This window comes from Lathamus discolor, chromosome 13 (assembly GCF_037157495.1).
Source record: "Lathamus discolor isolate bLatDis1 chromosome 13, bLatDis1.hap1, whole genome shotgun sequence".
Classification (NCBI taxonomy): Eukaryota; Metazoa; Chordata; class Aves; order Psittaciformes; family Psittacidae; genus Lathamus; species Lathamus discolor.
This window is the reverse complement of record NC_088896.1, coordinates 4,007,390-4,024,982: the sequence shown is the minus strand read 5'-3', so window position 1 is coordinate 4,024,982 and position 17,593 is coordinate 4,007,390. Positions and strand designations below refer to the sequence as shown.

The 17,593-nt window shown below is 52.9% G+C and overlaps 1 protein-coding gene and 1 long non-coding RNA gene across 6 annotated transcripts in view; one reads left to right on the top strand and one right to left on the bottom strand.

Annotated features, from left to right (window-relative positions):
- SEPTIN9 (septin 9) overlaps positions 1 to 12,755 on the top strand; it is a 134,559-nt gene extending 121,804 nt beyond the window's left edge. For all 5 annotated transcript variants that reach the window (XM_065694186.1, XM_065694189.1, XM_065694185.1 and 2 more), the window contains 5 exons: positions 4,531 to 4,648; positions 7,049 to 7,144; positions 7,909 to 8,005; positions 9,712 to 9,763; positions 10,635 to 12,755. In XM_065694186.1, coding sequence (XP_065550258.1) covers positions 4,531 to 4,648; positions 7,049 to 7,144; positions 7,909 to 8,005; positions 9,712 to 9,763; positions 10,635 to 10,770 — 499 coding nt within the window. In that variant the 3' untranslated portion in view covers positions 10,771 to 12,755. The remainder of the gene's footprint in view (positions 1 to 4,530; positions 4,649 to 7,048; positions 7,145 to 7,908; positions 8,006 to 9,711; positions 9,764 to 10,634) is intronic.
- On the bottom strand, positions 12,654 to 15,979 carry LOC136021686 (uncharacterized). The gene is made up of 3 exons (XR_010615866.1): positions 15,845 to 15,979; positions 14,421 to 14,627; positions 12,654 to 13,544 (listed from the first exon to the last, which is right to left on the bottom strand). It is a non-coding gene; the product is annotated as an uncharacterized LOC136021686 (long non-coding RNA).
- Positions 15,980 to 17,593: the final 1,614 nt, after the last annotated feature.

Here is a 17,593-nt window from a genome sequence, read left to right as displayed (position 1 = left end):
GGTTTCCTTTCTGCTCTTTTGTGAAGCCCAGGTTATGTTTCTCATCCTCTCAGTGCTGCCTGTGGTCCATGGACATGAATGGGTGGTCTAGCCACTTCTCCTGCTGGGGGGAGCTGCTGTGGCAGTGCTGGTAGCAGAGGATCATGCTCATTTTGGAGGACAAGGATTTGGGGACCCATGTTTCAGGATTGCAGCATGAGGTTGAGTGTGAGTTTGAGCCCCTGATGGGGCAGGTGATCCATGGTCCCTTGCAGATGGGTATGGGAAGGGCATTGAGGTCCTTGATGCGGTGCCTCTGGCTTCTCCAGGAGGCAACAGGGAGCAGTGCTGGCAAGGGCAGTGACCTGTAGTGCTTCAAGGACCTGCACTAGAGACATCCTCACCCACCATGTCCACATGGCACCATCTGTGTGTGCCCCATGCTGCTTGCCATCCCACGGTGCTTGGTGTCATCCATCCTGGGATAGGACAAGCCACAGGGCTTGTTTGCATTGCCTTTGGGGAGCTGCTGCCTTCACCCTGTCATGCAGGTGAAGCAGTGGTGACTCGTGTCCATCTGTCCCTCTGTGCTCACATGGATGGGCTCGGCACAGGACTCAGCATCCCTTCCCTTGCACATAGCCCCAGCTGCTGCAGCATCCCAGCCTGCTGGTCACCTGCTTCTCAAATGAAAAAGAGATAGGATAAAAAGAAATCAAAGTTACCCAAGTGCACGGAGTCAGAGGACGGAGCAGAGGGGTGCTCGGCTCTGGTGCAGTCTGGCCCTCCCATCTGCGCAGCTCAAGGGTTAATCAGCGGAGAAGCTTCTGCTGCCGTCTCCCTTTGCAGGGAGTTCAGGACAGGCTTTGCAACCCATCTAGTTTGCACACACCCTCTCCTTCTTGTAACACTCCCCTAAAACCATGTTTGAGAAGGCTGAGTAAGGTGCTGGCAGCTGCTTCTGGCTGCAGCCCTGCAAGCCTGGCTCTGTGCCACCCAATAAATAGCTCAGCTCTGACCCCTGTGAAGCTCAGCTCTGAAACAGGACTCAAACGCTGTCCTGGTTCCTACAGCCCCTTATCTGCCTGTACCAGAGCTGTTGGCTGTGGGACAGCCACACACCCCTGCTCGCTGCCACTCTTGGTGCCCACCAGGTCCCTTGAGCAGGCTGACAGGTCCTGGTGATGGTGCTGGATGGCTGCTGGGTGCTCCCTGGTGTTTGCTTAATGCACGGCTCACATTCTTGCTGCTTGTTTGAGCTGGGGCACAACCAGAAGGAAATAACTCTGCAGCTCACTGTGAATTTTGATGCCTGTGACAGCATTTCAAGGGAACCAGCAGCAATGAGCCTCTGATTAGACCCTGTCCATGTGTGGTGGGTGCTGGCAATGCAGAAATAACATGCCGAGCCATAAGGTGTACCCGACTGCACTGCTTTTCCAAGCCCTGTAGCAAGAGGGAATGGGGGAGCAACCAAGACTGACTAGGATGGTGTGGAGCCTGTCCTGCAGCTCGTTCTCCAGCCCATCCACTGCCCTTAGAGCTCCTACTTGCTTCCACCAAAGCCAAAAGCATGTTTGTGTCTAGTTGCAGTTTAATATCAGGAACCATCTGCAGAAGGGGAAAGAAAACAGATGCTTTTCCTCCTTGAGCTGTACATTCTCCTTCGTGGTCTGCTTGAAGCAGACTGTGTGCACCTGAAAGGAAATAACTGGCTTTCTCTTCCTGTCTTGCATGCCTCTATATGTGAGGGTTTCACCGCTAATCCTCACCAGCTGCTGGCATGTGGGGCTTGTCTCACAGGGTGGTGATGGTTGTTAAAGACCAGAACTGGTCCCTGCAGATCCCAAGCTGCCCCATTGTGACCTTGACCGTGACTGCCTGGTTAGTGCAAATCAAGCTGCACTCGTGATCACCTTAAGCCATTTATTCTCCTTTGGTGTCTTCACATGAACGTGATGTCTAGTGACAGGTCTTGTTCTTAGTGAAAAGAATCACTTTCTTTTAAATACTTAGGGTCTTTTGGGGTTTCCCAGCAGGAATTGATGGAGTGTGTAGAAACTTGCAAAATTCCCTTTAAACATAAAGTTTGCTCTTCTGGGGAGCCCCTTGGCTCCCTTCCAGTTCTCCAGGCTGACGCAGTGAGGTGCCCATGGGAGGTGACCTCCATGGGCAAGGCACTTGGCCTTTGGAGCAGCAAGTCTGAAGTGCCTTGGGCTCTTCTGCCTTTGGCTGCAGACCGGTGTGGGACATGGTCACTGTGCCTGAGTGGATGCTGCTGGACATGGGCAAGGTGTGGGCTGGCTCTGGCTCTGCTTCCTGCTCTCAAGCTCACTGCTGGCATCCTCCAGGTATGGGTCACTTGAGCTGAAACTCAAATGTCTGAGTGACTGCTAATTCATCTGCATCGGCTACATGTGTATCCTGGTCTTCACTCTAAAAGAAAAGCTGATGAAAGAAGCAAGAACACAGTCTCAGTAGGGAAGAGGCTTTTAGAGGGGAAAAACTGTTTGAAAAATAGCAAAGAGAGGAGGGGAAAGAAGTCTGCTGGGCAAGGAGCATAACTGCATTACTTCCTTGGAGGTCTGGGAAATACATTATGCAGAGCTCCAAACAATGTTTGCCAGCAGCAAGTCTGCTTAGATGTGTCCGTGGGGGTTTCCCTGTGTTATTTTCTATTCTTTTTTATTTAAATAGCCAAACTCTTTCTTTCCTGGGGCCCAGGGTGATCTGTGGCTCCTGAGTATGTGTGTGTTAGGAACTCGTTTATCCACATGCTAGCAGCGTGAGCTGGGCTAATGATGTGCTCTGGGCTATGTTTGCTGTTGGCATGCGGAGGGAAGGTCTATCTGGCAGGTCCAGCCCAGTCCCTGGGGTTTGACCAAGTTCAGCTGGGTCACAAGTGCTGGCTCTGCCTTGAGCTGCTCCTTTGGGATCAGCCAGAGCTGAGTGGGTCTCTCTGGGGCTGGACACCCCTCCCTAGGCATGGAACTAGGCAGGGGTGGCCTCTGGAATGGGAGCACTGCCTTGTGGCTGCAGAAGAGCAGGACCAACTCCTTCCCCTTTGCTCTTGTGTGAATATTGCTGGGTTTGCAGGAGCTGTGATGGGTTTTGGGGGTCTCTGAGCCCTTCATGAGGCCTGAGAAGACCACAGCGTGGTTTGGCTTGAGCATGTCAGCAGTAAGTGCTCTCTTGGCTATGCTCTGCTCCGCTCCATGTTCCCCCCTACAGGGCTCCTGTTGGATCCCTGCTTGTGCCAGGGCATTTTAAGTCACCATCCCATTTGTTTTGGTTTCTTCCTTGCTGCCATGGACCTTTGGCTTGTGGCACAGGGTTGGTCTGAATCCTACAGCTCCTCCGAAAGGTGACTTCACCTCTCTGCCCCAGTCCCACCAAAGATGAGTTGGGTTGTGTCCTGCTGGCACACGTCATCACTGGAGGTCATGGGGATGCACGAGTGGCAGAGGTTTCCCTTTGTTTCCAGGGCTTTGGTGTTGACCTTCCTGTGCTTTCACTGAGGTTTTATTCCAAACAGGCTCCTTACTTAATGCATGAGCACTCTGGAGGTGTTCCTGTGCCCTGGCCTCCTCTGGAACCTCCAGGTTTCCTTTTTTCAAGGCAACATCTGCTCAGCTGTCACCCATCACTTCCAGAGGCACCGAGGGGACCTGCAGCAAGCGGAAGTGTCCCCAGGAGGGCTTTTCTGAAGCTGGTTTGGGACCCCTCAGCAGTAAAAACACCTTCAGGGAGGACTGAGGAGTGAGGGAGGGTCATGGCCAGGCCCCCATCGCTGTCTGCGGCCCTTGGACACGAGCAGTGCGGCACCAGAGGCTGTGTCCGTGCTGACAGCAGGAGCATTTAGCAGGGAGAGATTTCCGAAAAGGCTGCTTGCTCTTTGGGGTTTTGCAAATCTGCAGCTTTCCTCCACCGAGACTTTTGTTGTAGAGATTTTGTGACGTTTTTGCCCCCTGGAACAAGCAGCGTTTCTTCAGTGCTCTGTGAGCCCTGGAGAATTAGCAGAGCCTTTTCTAATCCCATGTGAGATGCAGTCCTGGCTCATGCACAACAGCAGGCTGGTGCTCAGCGCAGGAGGGAGTGTGAGCAGGAATAGCCCCTGGATGATGGTTGACAGCTTGGCTAGGGCTGGAGGAGGTTTCACACTGTGGTTTCTCCCCAGCTTGATTCGTACATCGCAGGCACAGCATCACCCATGTTCTCAGCCCGGCTTCGCCAAGGACACGCGTAGCTTCGGGCAAGTTCCTGCAGTCCTCAGTGGCTGAGCATCCGTGCAGAGATCAAAGCCCTCTCCCACTTCATGGGGCTTTGTGAGGGTTTGCAGGCGATAGCAGGGTGCTTTGAAAGGGAAGCGTTTCAAGTGTTTGTCTGCAAACCAGACCCACTTTTAAGAAAATGTCTTTATTTGTCCTATCCTAAAGGAAGCGATCCCTCCTCTGTGCCTAGCCTTTGAATGCCTCCCCTCTGCAGGGGATTGCAGCAGCCCCCATCTCACTAGCAGTGCACAAATCCCCTTTTTGCTGCTGTGTTTTTCAGGCTCCGACCGCTCGACATCGAGTTCATGAAGCGCCTGAGCAAAGTGGTCAACATTGTCCCCGTGATCGCCAAAGCCGACACGTTAACGCTGGAGGAGAGGGACTACTTCAAACAAAGGGTAAGGAGCTGGCGGCTCTTCTCTGGGCTCCCATCTCTTGCTCCCCATCCCCTCCTGCACCTTTACCCCTCCCAGATCCCTCGTCCTCCCCCGTCAGGGCTGGGAAGGCGAGTGCCTGGCCTGGAGCCCAGCACATTCCTCCGGCTGCAGCTCTGAGCGATCCCACGTGGCCGAAGAAAAGGCCTGCAGTCCAAGCAGTTCCTTGTGTTTCTCTTGGATCTTTGTCAGTGCAGGATAAGTTTCGAGCTCTAAGTCTCCGGGCCTGTTTCTCCTGCCTCCTTTGTTATTGGTGTTGTTTTCAGGCTGGTTTCTGTTGCATTGGGAGGTAGATGGTGCTGCACGTAGAAGCTGGAAAACCCTCCCTGTACAGCATCACGCACTGATACAGGAACCAGGCAGAAAAGATGTGTGAGTTTGCGGAGCTCAGCTGGGCAAGATTTAAGGAGAAAGCAAGGAATGAAATTCCCTTGATTGCCCTGGTCAGGAGCTGGTGGTGGGGAGCTGAGGAACAGCTGTCTGAATCCATAGCAAGGAATGGGATGCTGAGAGGTGGAGATGCCCCATTTTGGGGCTCAGAAGGGCTATAAATCCCTTTGTGTAGCTGATGGATGTGGCTGCAGGCACAATGGTCTCAGCATCCCTGCAGACATCAGCAAGCCACCAAGTTCATTGGTCTGTGAGTCTGAATTACAGGGGGGTGAAACAAAGAGAAAGGAAGTGTTGCCAAAAAGGGCATTTTAGGGGCCACCTCCATTGGCTGTGGAAAAGATGGCACATTAGCCACGAGTGGTTCAATATCTTTGCACAGAAGAGGGTGAGCCACCGCTTCCCAAACCTGTGCTCCCAGTTCTTAACAAACAGGATCAGGCACTGAAATATCCAGTCTGGTTTTGGGGGCTGAATCCAAACTCTGCAGGCAGTTCTTTTAGCCATGAGCTAGAGGATGCCTGGCAATGGAGCCGAGAAGTAATCCAGGCTGGGTTTGTCTGCACGGAGATCTTCCAGGAGCTGGTGCAGGAGGATGGGGTGTCCGTGGTGCCACATCTGTTCTCTGCAGTGGCTTTTGCAGACTCCTGGCTCCATGTGCAGGTATCCATGCATCTGTGGGTGGGTGGCTGGGTCTGGGACTGCAAAGTCAGTCTGGAACCTCAAATGTCACCTGGGCAAGCTCAGCTCCCGATACCATCCTTGGGTAGTGACAGACCATGGGGACAGCTCCTGGCTCTCACGCTCTGCACTGGCTCTGCTCAGGATGAGCTCGCCCTATCTCACCTCCTGATTGTAACCAGACCCCTAAAATCCTCCCAGAAGGAGGGAGAATGCGTAGCCATGGGGAGTGTTTCCAGTACCCCTTCTGCGAGGGGCTCACCCTCCATACGCTTATGGCTCCAGATCTGGTAGTGCCAACAAGAGGGCAGGTAATGAGCCCGGGTCACAGGCTGGGACCTTTTCCCTTTGCTTCAGCACTCCTGGGTGTGTGCTTCAAAAGCAGAGCCCTGTGTGCATGTGGGGGTGTAGCTGGTTTGGAGAAGAATGGGGGTTTGGGTTTGGATCAAGGTGGGCAGGTGATGGTGAAGCCCCAACCTGGCTGCAGGGTACCTAGGTTGATGCCAGCATTGCACTGAGTTAGTGGAATGGGCTCTGATACCCTTTGGAGTTGCTTTGTTGGGTTGTTCCCCTAAAAATAGTGTATGGGTTTTGGCTGGGGGGTGGGAGGCTGCTGAGGGGTTTCTCTGTACTGGATCTGCTCCTTTCCAAGCCTGCAGCCTGGGGCTGACGTGGAGTTTATTGCCATAGGAAGCACACAGCCTGGGTTGGGGTTTGCAGCTTTGTAGAAGGCAATCCTCTGAGCAACCCGTGAGCTGAGCCTGCACCCATTTCAGGAACCCCATTGCAGCATCTCTGTGCCTTGCACAGAAGCAATATCTTTAGAGGCCACTCTCCCAAGCTGTCTGTGTCCCTGTCCTTTTGGATCAAACCCTTCTGTGACTCCTTTTCCAAGGAGTGTAAGCAAACCCCAGAAGGCAACTTTTTAGTGTTGGGTTACATGCCTGGCAGCGATGTTCCCCATTGTTTGGTGCAGCTTGCATTGTCTTATTCAGTCCCAAAGCAACACCCAGCTCATGTAACTTCATCTCACTCTCAGCCTGAGCCATGTCTTGGCACCGTGTTCTTGCAGAGATTCCAGGGCAAGGGTTTGGTAGGTGTGCAGCAATCAAACACAGGTCTGTCCCCAAGGTGGGCAGTGTTTAGGATGGAGAAGGAAGATGCTGGTGCTGGGCATTGCTGTGGGCATTGCTCACAGCAGCCTTTTGGGTCAACTGGGAGCAGCTACTGTGGTGGGACTGCAGCTCCTCCGCCTGTGTCTCCTTCTCATGTTCCTCTGCTCTTCCCCCGTAGATAATGGCTGATCTTCTTGCCAATGGGATCGATGTGTATCCTCAGAAGGAGTTTGATGAGGACTCTGAAGATCGACTAGTGAATGAGAAATTCAGGGTCAGTGCCTGCGGTTGTGGCTTGGATGTGTTTGGATGGGGCCTGCAGCTCTGGGGGCTGCGGATGTACTTGGGGGGGTCTCTTGCAAGGGGCTTCTGTTTTCTTTCCAAAGCCCCTGTCCACAGGGTCTGTCTGGGACCAAGGATCCTGCCAGAGCTCAGAGCAGGGACAGGGGAAGGTGTCCTCTCCCATCCATGTCGCTGCTCCTTCCCCAGCTCCACTCCTCAAAGGTGCCCTCAGCAGCCAGAGAGCAGAGGGGTCTTAGGGTCCCTTGCCTGCCCCAGGCATGGGCAGTGCTGGTGTCTGCCATGAGGGCTGCTCTGCTGCCGTGGCTGTCATGTCCTTGCTACAGGAAGTAACAACTTTTTGGCTCAAAAAAGTAGATTGGGCAAATTCAAAGAAGAAAAAAAAAGTCCTCTGGGGGCTCTGAGGTACAGTCACCACCTTGGATCAGCAAGTGATGAGGGAAGCATCATACCTTTGCCCTGGCTGCATGCTGGTGCCTGCAGCAAAGGTGCTGGGCTACACTGTTTTGGGGCTGGGTTTAGACTAGTTATAGACTGGGTGTGTGGGAGAGATGCTGTTGCCCAGGTCCTGGGCTGCCTGCAGTCCCTGGCAGGCAGCACTGCTCAGGAGCATCAGAGACAGACCAGCTCATCCCATGACACTCTCCTGAAGCAGCTCGATGTAAGACTTTGCTCACCAGCTTGGTCTCCTGCCACTTTTCAGGAGGAAATTGTAACCTTGTATTTCTCTTCCCTCAGGAAATGATCCCGTTTGCAGTGGTGGGCAGTGACCAGGAATACCAGGTTAATGGAAGAAGAATCCTCGGAAGGAAGACCAAGTGGGGCACCATTGAAGGTATCTTGTCCTTGTTTCCCTACCTTCTGAGCCCATCTCCCTGCCCTGACAGAAGGTGATAAGGTCCAAAATCAGCATAGAAATTGAGGTGCATATAGTGCTTCCCTGCCCCTCCAAAGAAAATTACTTCTCTGGTGTTTGAGGGCTGGAAATACCTTGGCAGGTGCTCCTGTGCTGAGTTCTTGTGCCTTTGTGCATCTCAGGAGCTGCTGAGTACCAGAGGGGACACTTTGGGGTGTCTTGTGGCCTGGCTTCTGCTTGTCACACAGTTAAATGCCTGATGGCTGGATTTGAGGGCACAAATGACATCTCTCTGTCTCAAGCCCAGATTAGAGCCTTCCGCTGGCATCTCTACCCTCCACCATGCATTGGTTGATGCCTTTTGTGGGATCTCTTCCCTCTTCCATTTTCATCCCATTGGCATCTTCCTGGTTTCTCCCCCGTTTTAAATTGTGGTTTAAAGGCTACAGATGGAAGCTCCTGGCTCCGTACATGTTTCCCTATCCTGTTTTCAGGCAGCAAACTGGCACATCTCCAGTGCCACCCTTCTTACCTTCTGCCCTTTCATTTCATAGGATTCTCATTTATGAGTCTTTTTAATAGGAATCCTGTGTTGAGGAATGGCTTAACAAAGATGCCAAGAAAATCAGTGTCTTTTAAAGCTCTGCTGCCCTCTTGTGCTCGGTCCCCGGAAACTCTGAGTTTAAGGGGATTCATTTAACCACTCACCTTCCATGTGTGGCATCTGCCTTCAGCACAGGGAGACCCCAGGACATAGCCTTGGCCACGGGCAGCCTTTGCAGAACAGTCTTATTTGTTGCTTTGCCATTCCTGCATGATGTACAAACCTCTTTGGGTAAAAAAAGGAACTGAGAAAAGGGAATTTATCCTCTGGATTTAAACTGCAATTTGTCAGACAAACTGTGATGGAGCAGCACCCCTTGATTTTTCCTTCTTGCAAACGCTCTTCCTTGCTCCAAGCCCTGTTCAGACAGAGGTAGCTTTGTCAGCAAGAGGCTGTGTCCTTCCACAGCACCCCAGTCTGGGGTCCCCAGAATGCCTGGGATGCAGCAGGATGCTCATGACAAAGCTACAGATGCAACACTCCCATGTTTTATGCCTGTGAAGTTTCCGCTGTCCCTTTCCCTGCCTTGTTTGGGGCCCACTTAAGCTTGTGTTGGCCCAAAGAGGGGTTTGTGCTGGGGGATGCTGCTGGGGGCTCCCTTGTTTGGTGGAACAAGGTTGTAAGATTGCAAGGGACTGTGAATGCTCAGTCAGACCTCACCAGCCACTTGGTCATGCTGAGCTGGGGCAGGTACCTGGGCACCAACCAGACAGCAGCACAGGGGACTCTTGAGTCCTGCACCCTGTAGCCCCTGAGGTAAGAGGAGAGATTTAGGTTAGGTACAAGGAAGAAGCTCTTCCCTGTGAGGGTGCTGAGGCGCTGGCACAGGGTGCCCAGAGAAGCTGTGGCTGCCCCATCCCTGGCAGTGCTCAAGGCCAGGTTGGACACAGGGGCTTGGAGCAAGCTGCTCCAGTGGGAGGGGTCCCTGCCCGTGGCAGGGGCTGGAGCTGGAGGAGCTTTAAGGTCCCTTCCAACACAAACGAGACTGGGATTCTATGATTCTATGAAGTCCTCCTTACCCCATGTGGTTGCCACCCTCATGCCATGGGTGCACGTTGATGGGTTTCTCTTTCTCTACCAGTGGAGAACACGACACACTGTGAGTTCGCCTATCTGCGGGACCTCCTTATCAGGTTGGTAGCACTGTCCCTGTCCCTGTAGCCTTTGGTCACCAGGTGGCATCCAGTGAAAGGGGACAGCCCAGCCCAGCTTGAAGCAGCGGCTGCTTCTCTGCTCCTCCATTATCCCTCCATCCTTCCACCCCCTCCCAGCCTGCTGCAGCCCCTCTGGGAGGGGTGGCCCCACTCAATGGGATGTGGTTTCAGGGACTTTTCTTGGCTATGGTGCGGAGCAGGATTGAGAGCTGGGTCAGGACAGACTCCACTGCTGGCAGTGTGGCTCCAAATCACCTGCAAGCAGCTGGAAAGCCTTTTGGCCTTCATGAATACTCACCAGCCCCACGTCCTACCTCCAGTCCAAAGACTGCATCCCTTCTGCATCCCATGATCATGCCATTGTGGAGTCTGGGCAACTGCTGGTCCCTCTTGACAGAACCATCCCTGCTGCCAGGGAATGGGAGGCTGAGCCCCCTTGCCTTGCTGAAGGGGACATTGGGCTTCTCCCAGGTCTGGCTGCAAGATCAAGCCTCCACACACAACCTGTTGCTGGCAGATAGTGGTTGGTGTGGGGCTACAAAACCTGATCCCAGGGACTTGTAGGACTGGGATCTTCCCGGATGGGTGTTATGCAGCCAGGGTGCCTGCTTACCCAAGCACAGGCTGTTGGTAGCAGTGAAGGCTTCTGGTCTTGACTGCCTATAACTGCCTTTGTTTCCGTCTTGTGCCCTAAAGATAGTGTTAACCAGTAAAGCAGGAGGGAAGATTTGAGCTGGATGGGGTGTTTGAAAGCAGAGGTCCGGGGGTGTGAGGGTTGAGGTGGCAGAGGCTGGGCTGGCCGAACCTGCACCCAGTGCAATGTGATTGCTCCCATCTCCCTTTCCCACAGGACACACATGCAGAACATCAAGGATATTACCAGCAACATCCACTTCGAAGCCTACAGGGTCAAGAGGCTGAACGAGGGCCAGAGCTCCCTCTCCAACGGCGTGACCGACAAAGAGCTGGTGGCTAACGAAATGTAACCTCTCGCTCCGTAGCCAGGACCTTGCTCACTCACGCTCGCTCTTTCTCCCCTCTTCCCCCTTTATTTTTATATAAACCCCTGCCACTGTCCCTCTCCCCCTCTCCCCAGCCCCTGCCAATGTTAACTGACCAAATAACTAGACGCTGTCTCTGTCGTGCGGGGCTCATCCCCCCCGCTTTGTGGCATGAGTTTTCTTCTCAGGCCCTGGTCCAGCATCCCTGGGCTGGGGACCGTGTCCCCGCAGAGGTCGGGCTCTTGCTGGTCCCCAGTGCTGGCCCAACAGCTGAGCTTGGGGGAGCAGATCTATGGGATTGGGGTGCCCCGAAGCCCTGCCTGCCCCTCCATGCAGAGGCTCTTCTCCGTCCATTGAAGGCAAGGGCTTCTCCAGGTGAATGTCGCCTTTGGAAGCAAGGTACGGTGGTATGAAGAGAGCAAGACGGTGCCATCCTCGTCTGCTGTTGCCTCCTTCAAGCCCTCTGCAGCCCTCTGGGACCCGCCAGCGCCCAACCCAACCCCTCTACCCTGCCTATATGCAATAAACTGGGAGTGCTTAGGTGTCACCTCGCCTGTCACCGACCCCCGGCCCCGCAGAGCGACCTGCTTTGGGAGAAGTGCCTTTTCAGACTGTTACCTTGCAATGGGGGGGAGAGGGGAGGGAGGGCTTGACTTGTCTGTCCTTGCAGCCTGCAGAAGGCCTGCGGCACTCAGCAGAGACTCCTCTTCCCTCTCCCTTGGCCCACGGATGTGGCTGATGTCCTGGCAACACTTGTGTATTTATTTGTCATTCGGTTGGGTGGGTTTTCCGTCCGCAGGCTCACAGTATGTTTGTCCAAAGGGGGCTGAGAGTGGAAGGTCTCTGCAGAGCGGCGGTGGGAGGTGCAGGGTTGTCCTGTCTGACCCTTGTGATTCTTGGGGTTTTTCCCTATGTCAGAGTATTGGGTATGTTTTAATTCAGTTCTTGTTAGCGGGGATCCCCTGTGTGATGTGTGTACGTGTCGCACGCTCCTCTCTTCTGCTAGCCCTTGTGTAAGGGGATGGTGCATGTGCAGTCCGAGACCTGCAGCGGTGGGGTGGGCTGGGGCAGTGTTTGTGGGTGCTGCACCCCATGGTCCCTCCTCTGCCCCCCCCACACCACCTCTTTCAATGAGTCTGCAGTAAATAAGACCCTGCAGGGTGGTTGGTTAAATAACACCATGGCACAGGTGTCTCCACCCCGGCTCACCCTTTCTGTTCTCTGCTCCACCAGTCTCTGTATTTCCTCTAAGGGATAAAACTTCCTGCAAATCACTCTTTTGGGGGGGCAAATACTAAATTGGCAGCTGTCCCATCCTCTAGCACTGGAAGGTGCTGTGGAACCCACCCGATAGTCTCCATGGGGGTCAGATCCACCTTCAGGTGACCAGAAGGAGGGAGGAGGTTGCTCTCATCTTGGTGGGGATGCCCGGATGATGTTGCTCAGTGGAGGGTTTGCAGGGGCTCCCCATGCATGTTCCCTCCCAGCAGCCAAAGCAGGGGTGCATCGCAAGGAGAATCTACTCCCTCTTAATTCATGTTCGCCCCGCAACAGCGAAACAGAGCCATTGGGGAAGAACAACTCCACTTGCTGACTTGCTATGTTTTAGCAAAAAAGGAACCAAAAAGGGTATTAACTGAAGAAAAACTCTATTTCAAGTGTTAAGAAAAGGGGAGAAATCTCTCGTGTGAGGCACTTCTGCAGATGTCATCTTCAACTTCGGTTTTCCCTCTAGTTGATGCCTCAGCCTGGGCCAAGCAAAGACGCTGCTTTCTCCTTTGTAACCCGAGTATTTTGGGGGGGAAGTCAAGAAAGAAAATGAAAATAATACAATAAAACCTCCTTCATCCAGATCTATTAAAATGGCCTTCGGGGGGTTATAAGCATTATGACAAATTTAGTCCATTTTTGTATAAATAATAGTGTTTAATATGTATTTCCCAAAATAAATGTTTTGAATGCAAATAGGAGGAGGTCTGTTTGGAAATGTCTGTTCCCAACCGCGGTGTGGTCACTGCTGTGCGGACAGCCTGGGGCTGGGGGTGATGGCAGAGTCCGGCTCCAGAGCTGCTGTGCTCTGCCTTCCTTGGGGTGAGGGTTTATTTCTCCTTGACCCATCCTACCTCCGATACCTGCCTCAGGTACTCTGCAGAGTGCTGGAGCTGGGCGCCTGGGACCAGCATGGCCTCGGTGTCCTTGCACATCCCAAGGGAGGCAGGAGGCTCGAGGTGCCCTCCCTTTGCTCTCACGGTGAAGCTGTTGGACTGCAGTTGCTGGTATTTTCATTCAGAAGTGGGCTGCACCTGGTTTGGGGGAGCAGCACTTTGCCTTTCACACCAATGTGGCTTTGGCTTCGCAGGGAAATGGTCTTCAACACCTTTCATGACTGCAGGGTTGGCCTTCGGATGCCCTTGGGAGCTGGCTTCACTTTGAGGACTTGTCTTCCTAAAACCACCTTTCTCCCTGGTGTCACAGACAAGACCCGGTTCAGTCTGGTGTTTAACCTGTATCTTACACGTCTGTTGTATCCCCCAGTCAAGCCAGTAGAACTCAAGCCAGCTGGACAACCAGCTCTAGGTGACCCTGTGCTTGAGCAAGGGGTTGGAGCGGATGATCCTTTCCCTCTGGGAATCTGTGGTTCTGGAACTGTGTGAAAACAAACCCAGCAGGACACAAGTCAGCCTGAGCTGGGCTCCTATGGGCGTCTAGAGCGCAGGGCAGGCTTGATGTACATTTTTCTTCTGCTTTTCTGCTGGCACCTGGGTTTCAGAGCATTGAATCAGCTCATCTTGTGTGGCATCCAGTGAGGTGTGCAGTAAGGTTTGCTGACAGGCCCCCCTTTGCCCCAGTGCTAAGCCCATCCCTAGCAATACCCTTGTTTTGGTGTGTGCTATCCTATTGTAACTGGAGCAAGACGCAGAGCAAAAGCTCTTGGGGGAGAGGGAATCAACCTGTAGTAGTTACAAACAGGGACCGTGGGGTTTGCCTTTGGGCAATCTGCAGCAGCTTTTCAGATGGTGATTTTCTTGCACTGGTGGCTGGGATTTTTGCTGCTTCCCTCAGTTCTGGCATTTGGCTGTGTCTATGGAGGGAGATGGGGCAGAGCATGTTCCGGGCCTGGTGACAGCCTGAGAAATGGCTGGAGCAAGGGGAAGGCAGAATTCCCAAGCTCAGCAATAAGAGCAGCTTTTGTTCAACCCCAAGGAGGAGCTTGGAGCATCAGAGATCCATGCCAGGGAATGGTGCAGGGAATGGCTTCCAGATGCTACAAAGCCCTGAAGAGGTGGGGTTGGGGAAGGGGGAGCAGCAACACCAGGTGCTCTGATGGAGCAGGGGTTTGGTGCTATGGGAAAAGCCCAGCTGCAGGAATACTTTGCCATTGCAAATCATGCTCCCCTTCCCCAGAGCCTCAGCTGTGGGGCAGGAGTGACCCTGGAGTGGGGCAGATGCGAAGGGTTTGGCAGAGCAGGAGGCAAGCTTGGGCTGCTCCCCCTGCCAGCACCCTCCCGAGCTGTCTGGAAGGGAAATTTGCCTAACGATGCTGTAGCTGACAGAAAGGGCCTTGCACTAATGGCTTATTGAGTGGCCTCACTTTAACAAATGAGGGAAATGAAGATGAGTGAGAGTTTAATTACCGAGCAGAGCAGGGCTTTCCGCAGTGAGAGCACTGGCTCCTCTTCGCTGGGCTGTGGGAGGGAGACGAGGACCTCCAGCACAGCCAGGCCCTTGGGGTACCTGGCAGCACTGGGGGACATGGCTGCTTGGCCAGGGTGGGCTGGAGGTGGTTCCCAGTCCCACCTGAGCAGCCCAACGCAGTGAGCATCGCCATGCAAAGAGGATGACTATAAATAATAAGAATAAAAGGGAGTATAAATAATTAAAGCAGCTCATAGTGAGTGGTTCCTGAAATGTCTGCCTGATTTAAAAACTAATTACTTGGAGGGTAATCACCACCAGAAGCGCATCTATTTACCCACAATGCTGCTCTACCCTCCTATTCCTTTCACTCGCCCTCTTCTGATTGCTATCCCAGGCATCGGCGCTCAGACTCATCACTCGTCCGTAGCACACAATAAACTCTGTTGTACTTGTCCATCTCACTGATTAATAACATCATTGGAGACCTGTTCAGGGAGAAATAAATCCTCTCTGGGTAGGAGGCCGGGTGCTGGCTGTGGCTGTGTGCTACCTTGGAGCTGGGAGCTTGCTGTGTCCCTAAGAGATGCTTCTGCTCCAGAGAGGGTCCCTTTGGGTCCCCAAAGAACAGGGCAGCTCCAAGTGACTGTGAGCACGGGGTACCCCGGGGGGATGTGTCATCACCTGCTCCTGATGAGCTGCTGGTGAGACTGCTCTGGATCCTCACTCTTACAAACAGCCCACAGTGCGCATCAAGCCCTGAACCGGGCAGTGTGGGACCTGTCCTCATGGGAGATGTCTCCTTTTGATGTGCAAGCCAGGCTGGGGCATAGGCAGAGCTGCTGATCTCAAGCTTTAATTACTGTGAAGCTGCTGCACTGCAGTTGAAAGCCTGGGGTTTTTATTTGATCATCTTCTCTATGGCTGCAGTGGAAAGGAGGACTTGTCCCCTCCACCTCCACCCCTGTGCCACCTCCACCCCTGTGCCACCTCCTCATGCCTAACCCTAACCCTAACCCTAACCCTCACGCTCATCACAGGGGTGCTGGCCCCAGCCTGGCTGCTCCTTCTCAAAACCACCCCAGAAAAGTTTCTTCCATGCCCTCAGCAAGCTGAAGTTTGTAACTTTGCTGTAGTTTGTATTTATTTGAGCTGGGTCTGGTCCTGCACAAATGAGTGAGTGATTCTCAGCAGCAGCTGCTTTAGGAGCAGTATTGCACTGCTTTGCTTCATTTAAGGAAAAAAGAATAATTTATTCCTAACTTATGGGATTCAGGAGACTTCCACCCGCAGCCCACGATATTTTCTCATTAGCATTACCCAGCTAAGCTAAAAACTGCAATTTCATAACTCATTCTTCCTTCAAAGGCACGTTACCAGCTTCCTGGGGACTCCGAAAGTTTACTGAGGCTTAAAGACATACCTCATAGCACGCAGTAATGTCTCAAAGTCCCTCTTCTTCTTACTGCTGAAACCATCTCTTTGGTAAGTTTTCCTCCTCTGAGCTATTCCCATACCTGGGATTAATCCTGCCAGGATGCATCACACACACAGCCCTGCCCAGGGGCTGATGGTGGTGGGCTTGGGCATCCTGACCAAGCCCTTACGAAGAGCAGCACAACACAACACCTGGGTCGTTGCAACCAGCCCTGCACTAATGAACCAATGAGCCAAACCAGAGCCTCTTAGTGGGGTTCCCAGCACCAAAATTTGTTGTAGGGGTGTGTGTGTAATGCGATGGGGGTTGAGGTGAGTGGTACTGGCCAAAGAAGGCTAGCATTAAGTCATCCTTTATCTCAAAGGTGGAAAGAAGGAAATATTTAGCTAGAAACCATAAGAAAAGCGATTGCTGAGTTTGTAGCTTTGCCCTCTGTACCCCTCGGGGCTCAGCTGGGCTGTGCGACAGTGCAACATCCTTTTGGGGGGGGTTCACAGTGTCAGAGCAGGCAGCAGGGATCACTGATCCACCATAGCTCTGAGTGAGAGCAACAAGACCCGGCTTCAGGAGTCAGGCCATAGGAAGGTTGATACCTTTTGTCCCTTATCCTCCCCTCTGATGCTTCTCTCTAAATGACATGAACCAAAACACTTCTTTTTTGTACTTTCTTTAGTGCTGGGGACTACCCACAGTGAGAGTGTGGGATGGAGGGGCTGGGATCCAGGGAGATGGATGACTGTGTGTGAGCTTCTTGTCACAAAGACTCATCAAGACTCAGGGTTTAGCAGCTATTTTCATCCGTGCACCATTTTTAAAGGTGGTTTCTTGGCTTTTTTTATGTATTTATTGTAAATCAGAGCTGAAAGCAAAGTTTACAGACCCCAGTCGTTAAAAATAACAATAGTAACCCTTTAAAAACCATGTCCTGGGCTAGCTTTGCAGATGACAATGACAGGGAAGCAGAAAGAGCCTCAGTCCCCTTGCGAACGTCCTCACCACCTCATCCTGCGTTAGCCCAAGGCTTAAACCGTGGGGGAGCAGAGGCGCGCTTGGTGAGCACTGCCAGCAGCATCCCCGTTCCCTGCCCTTCTCTGCCACCAGCCTCAGAGGGACGTCAAGACTAACATCATATTCCTAAAGCAAAATTACACAGCGGAGACCCCGCGGCCCTCCCGGGAGGAGCAGGGCATTCCTCCCTAAATATCCGCCTCAATATGTTTAATTTGCAGCTGAAATTAAGCCCGGGAAGAAAGGGAAGGCTGCCTTTTCATGTGTGGGCTGCCCAGCTTTGCCTTGAATATCAAAGTGAGACGAGTTACAAAGCACTGACTCGCTGGGATTATCTAAGAAACCTTGTAGGTCCCAAGTGACGGCGGGTCCGGGATCAAAAGGTGTGCTCCTTATGCACAAAGCCAGCGCGGTTCTTAGATGGGCCCCAAAGAGCCAAATCTGGGGTCAGTTTGCAGAGTTCAGGGATTTCCAAGGAAACAAGGAGGTAGGTGAGGAACCAGGAGAGGCTGGGCTTTCACGTGGCCTTTGGATTAAATATTAAGCTGCTGCAGTGGGTTACGAGGATAAATATTGTCATTAATCATGTATGTGCTCATTATTCTGGTGAGAATAGACTGTTCGAGCTTCATCTGCGGGAGCGTTTTGACTCCAACCTCCTGTTTTCTGCTCATAGCTGCCTGTAAACCACCATCCTTTATGGTTTTCTTTCTTCAGAGAACTTTT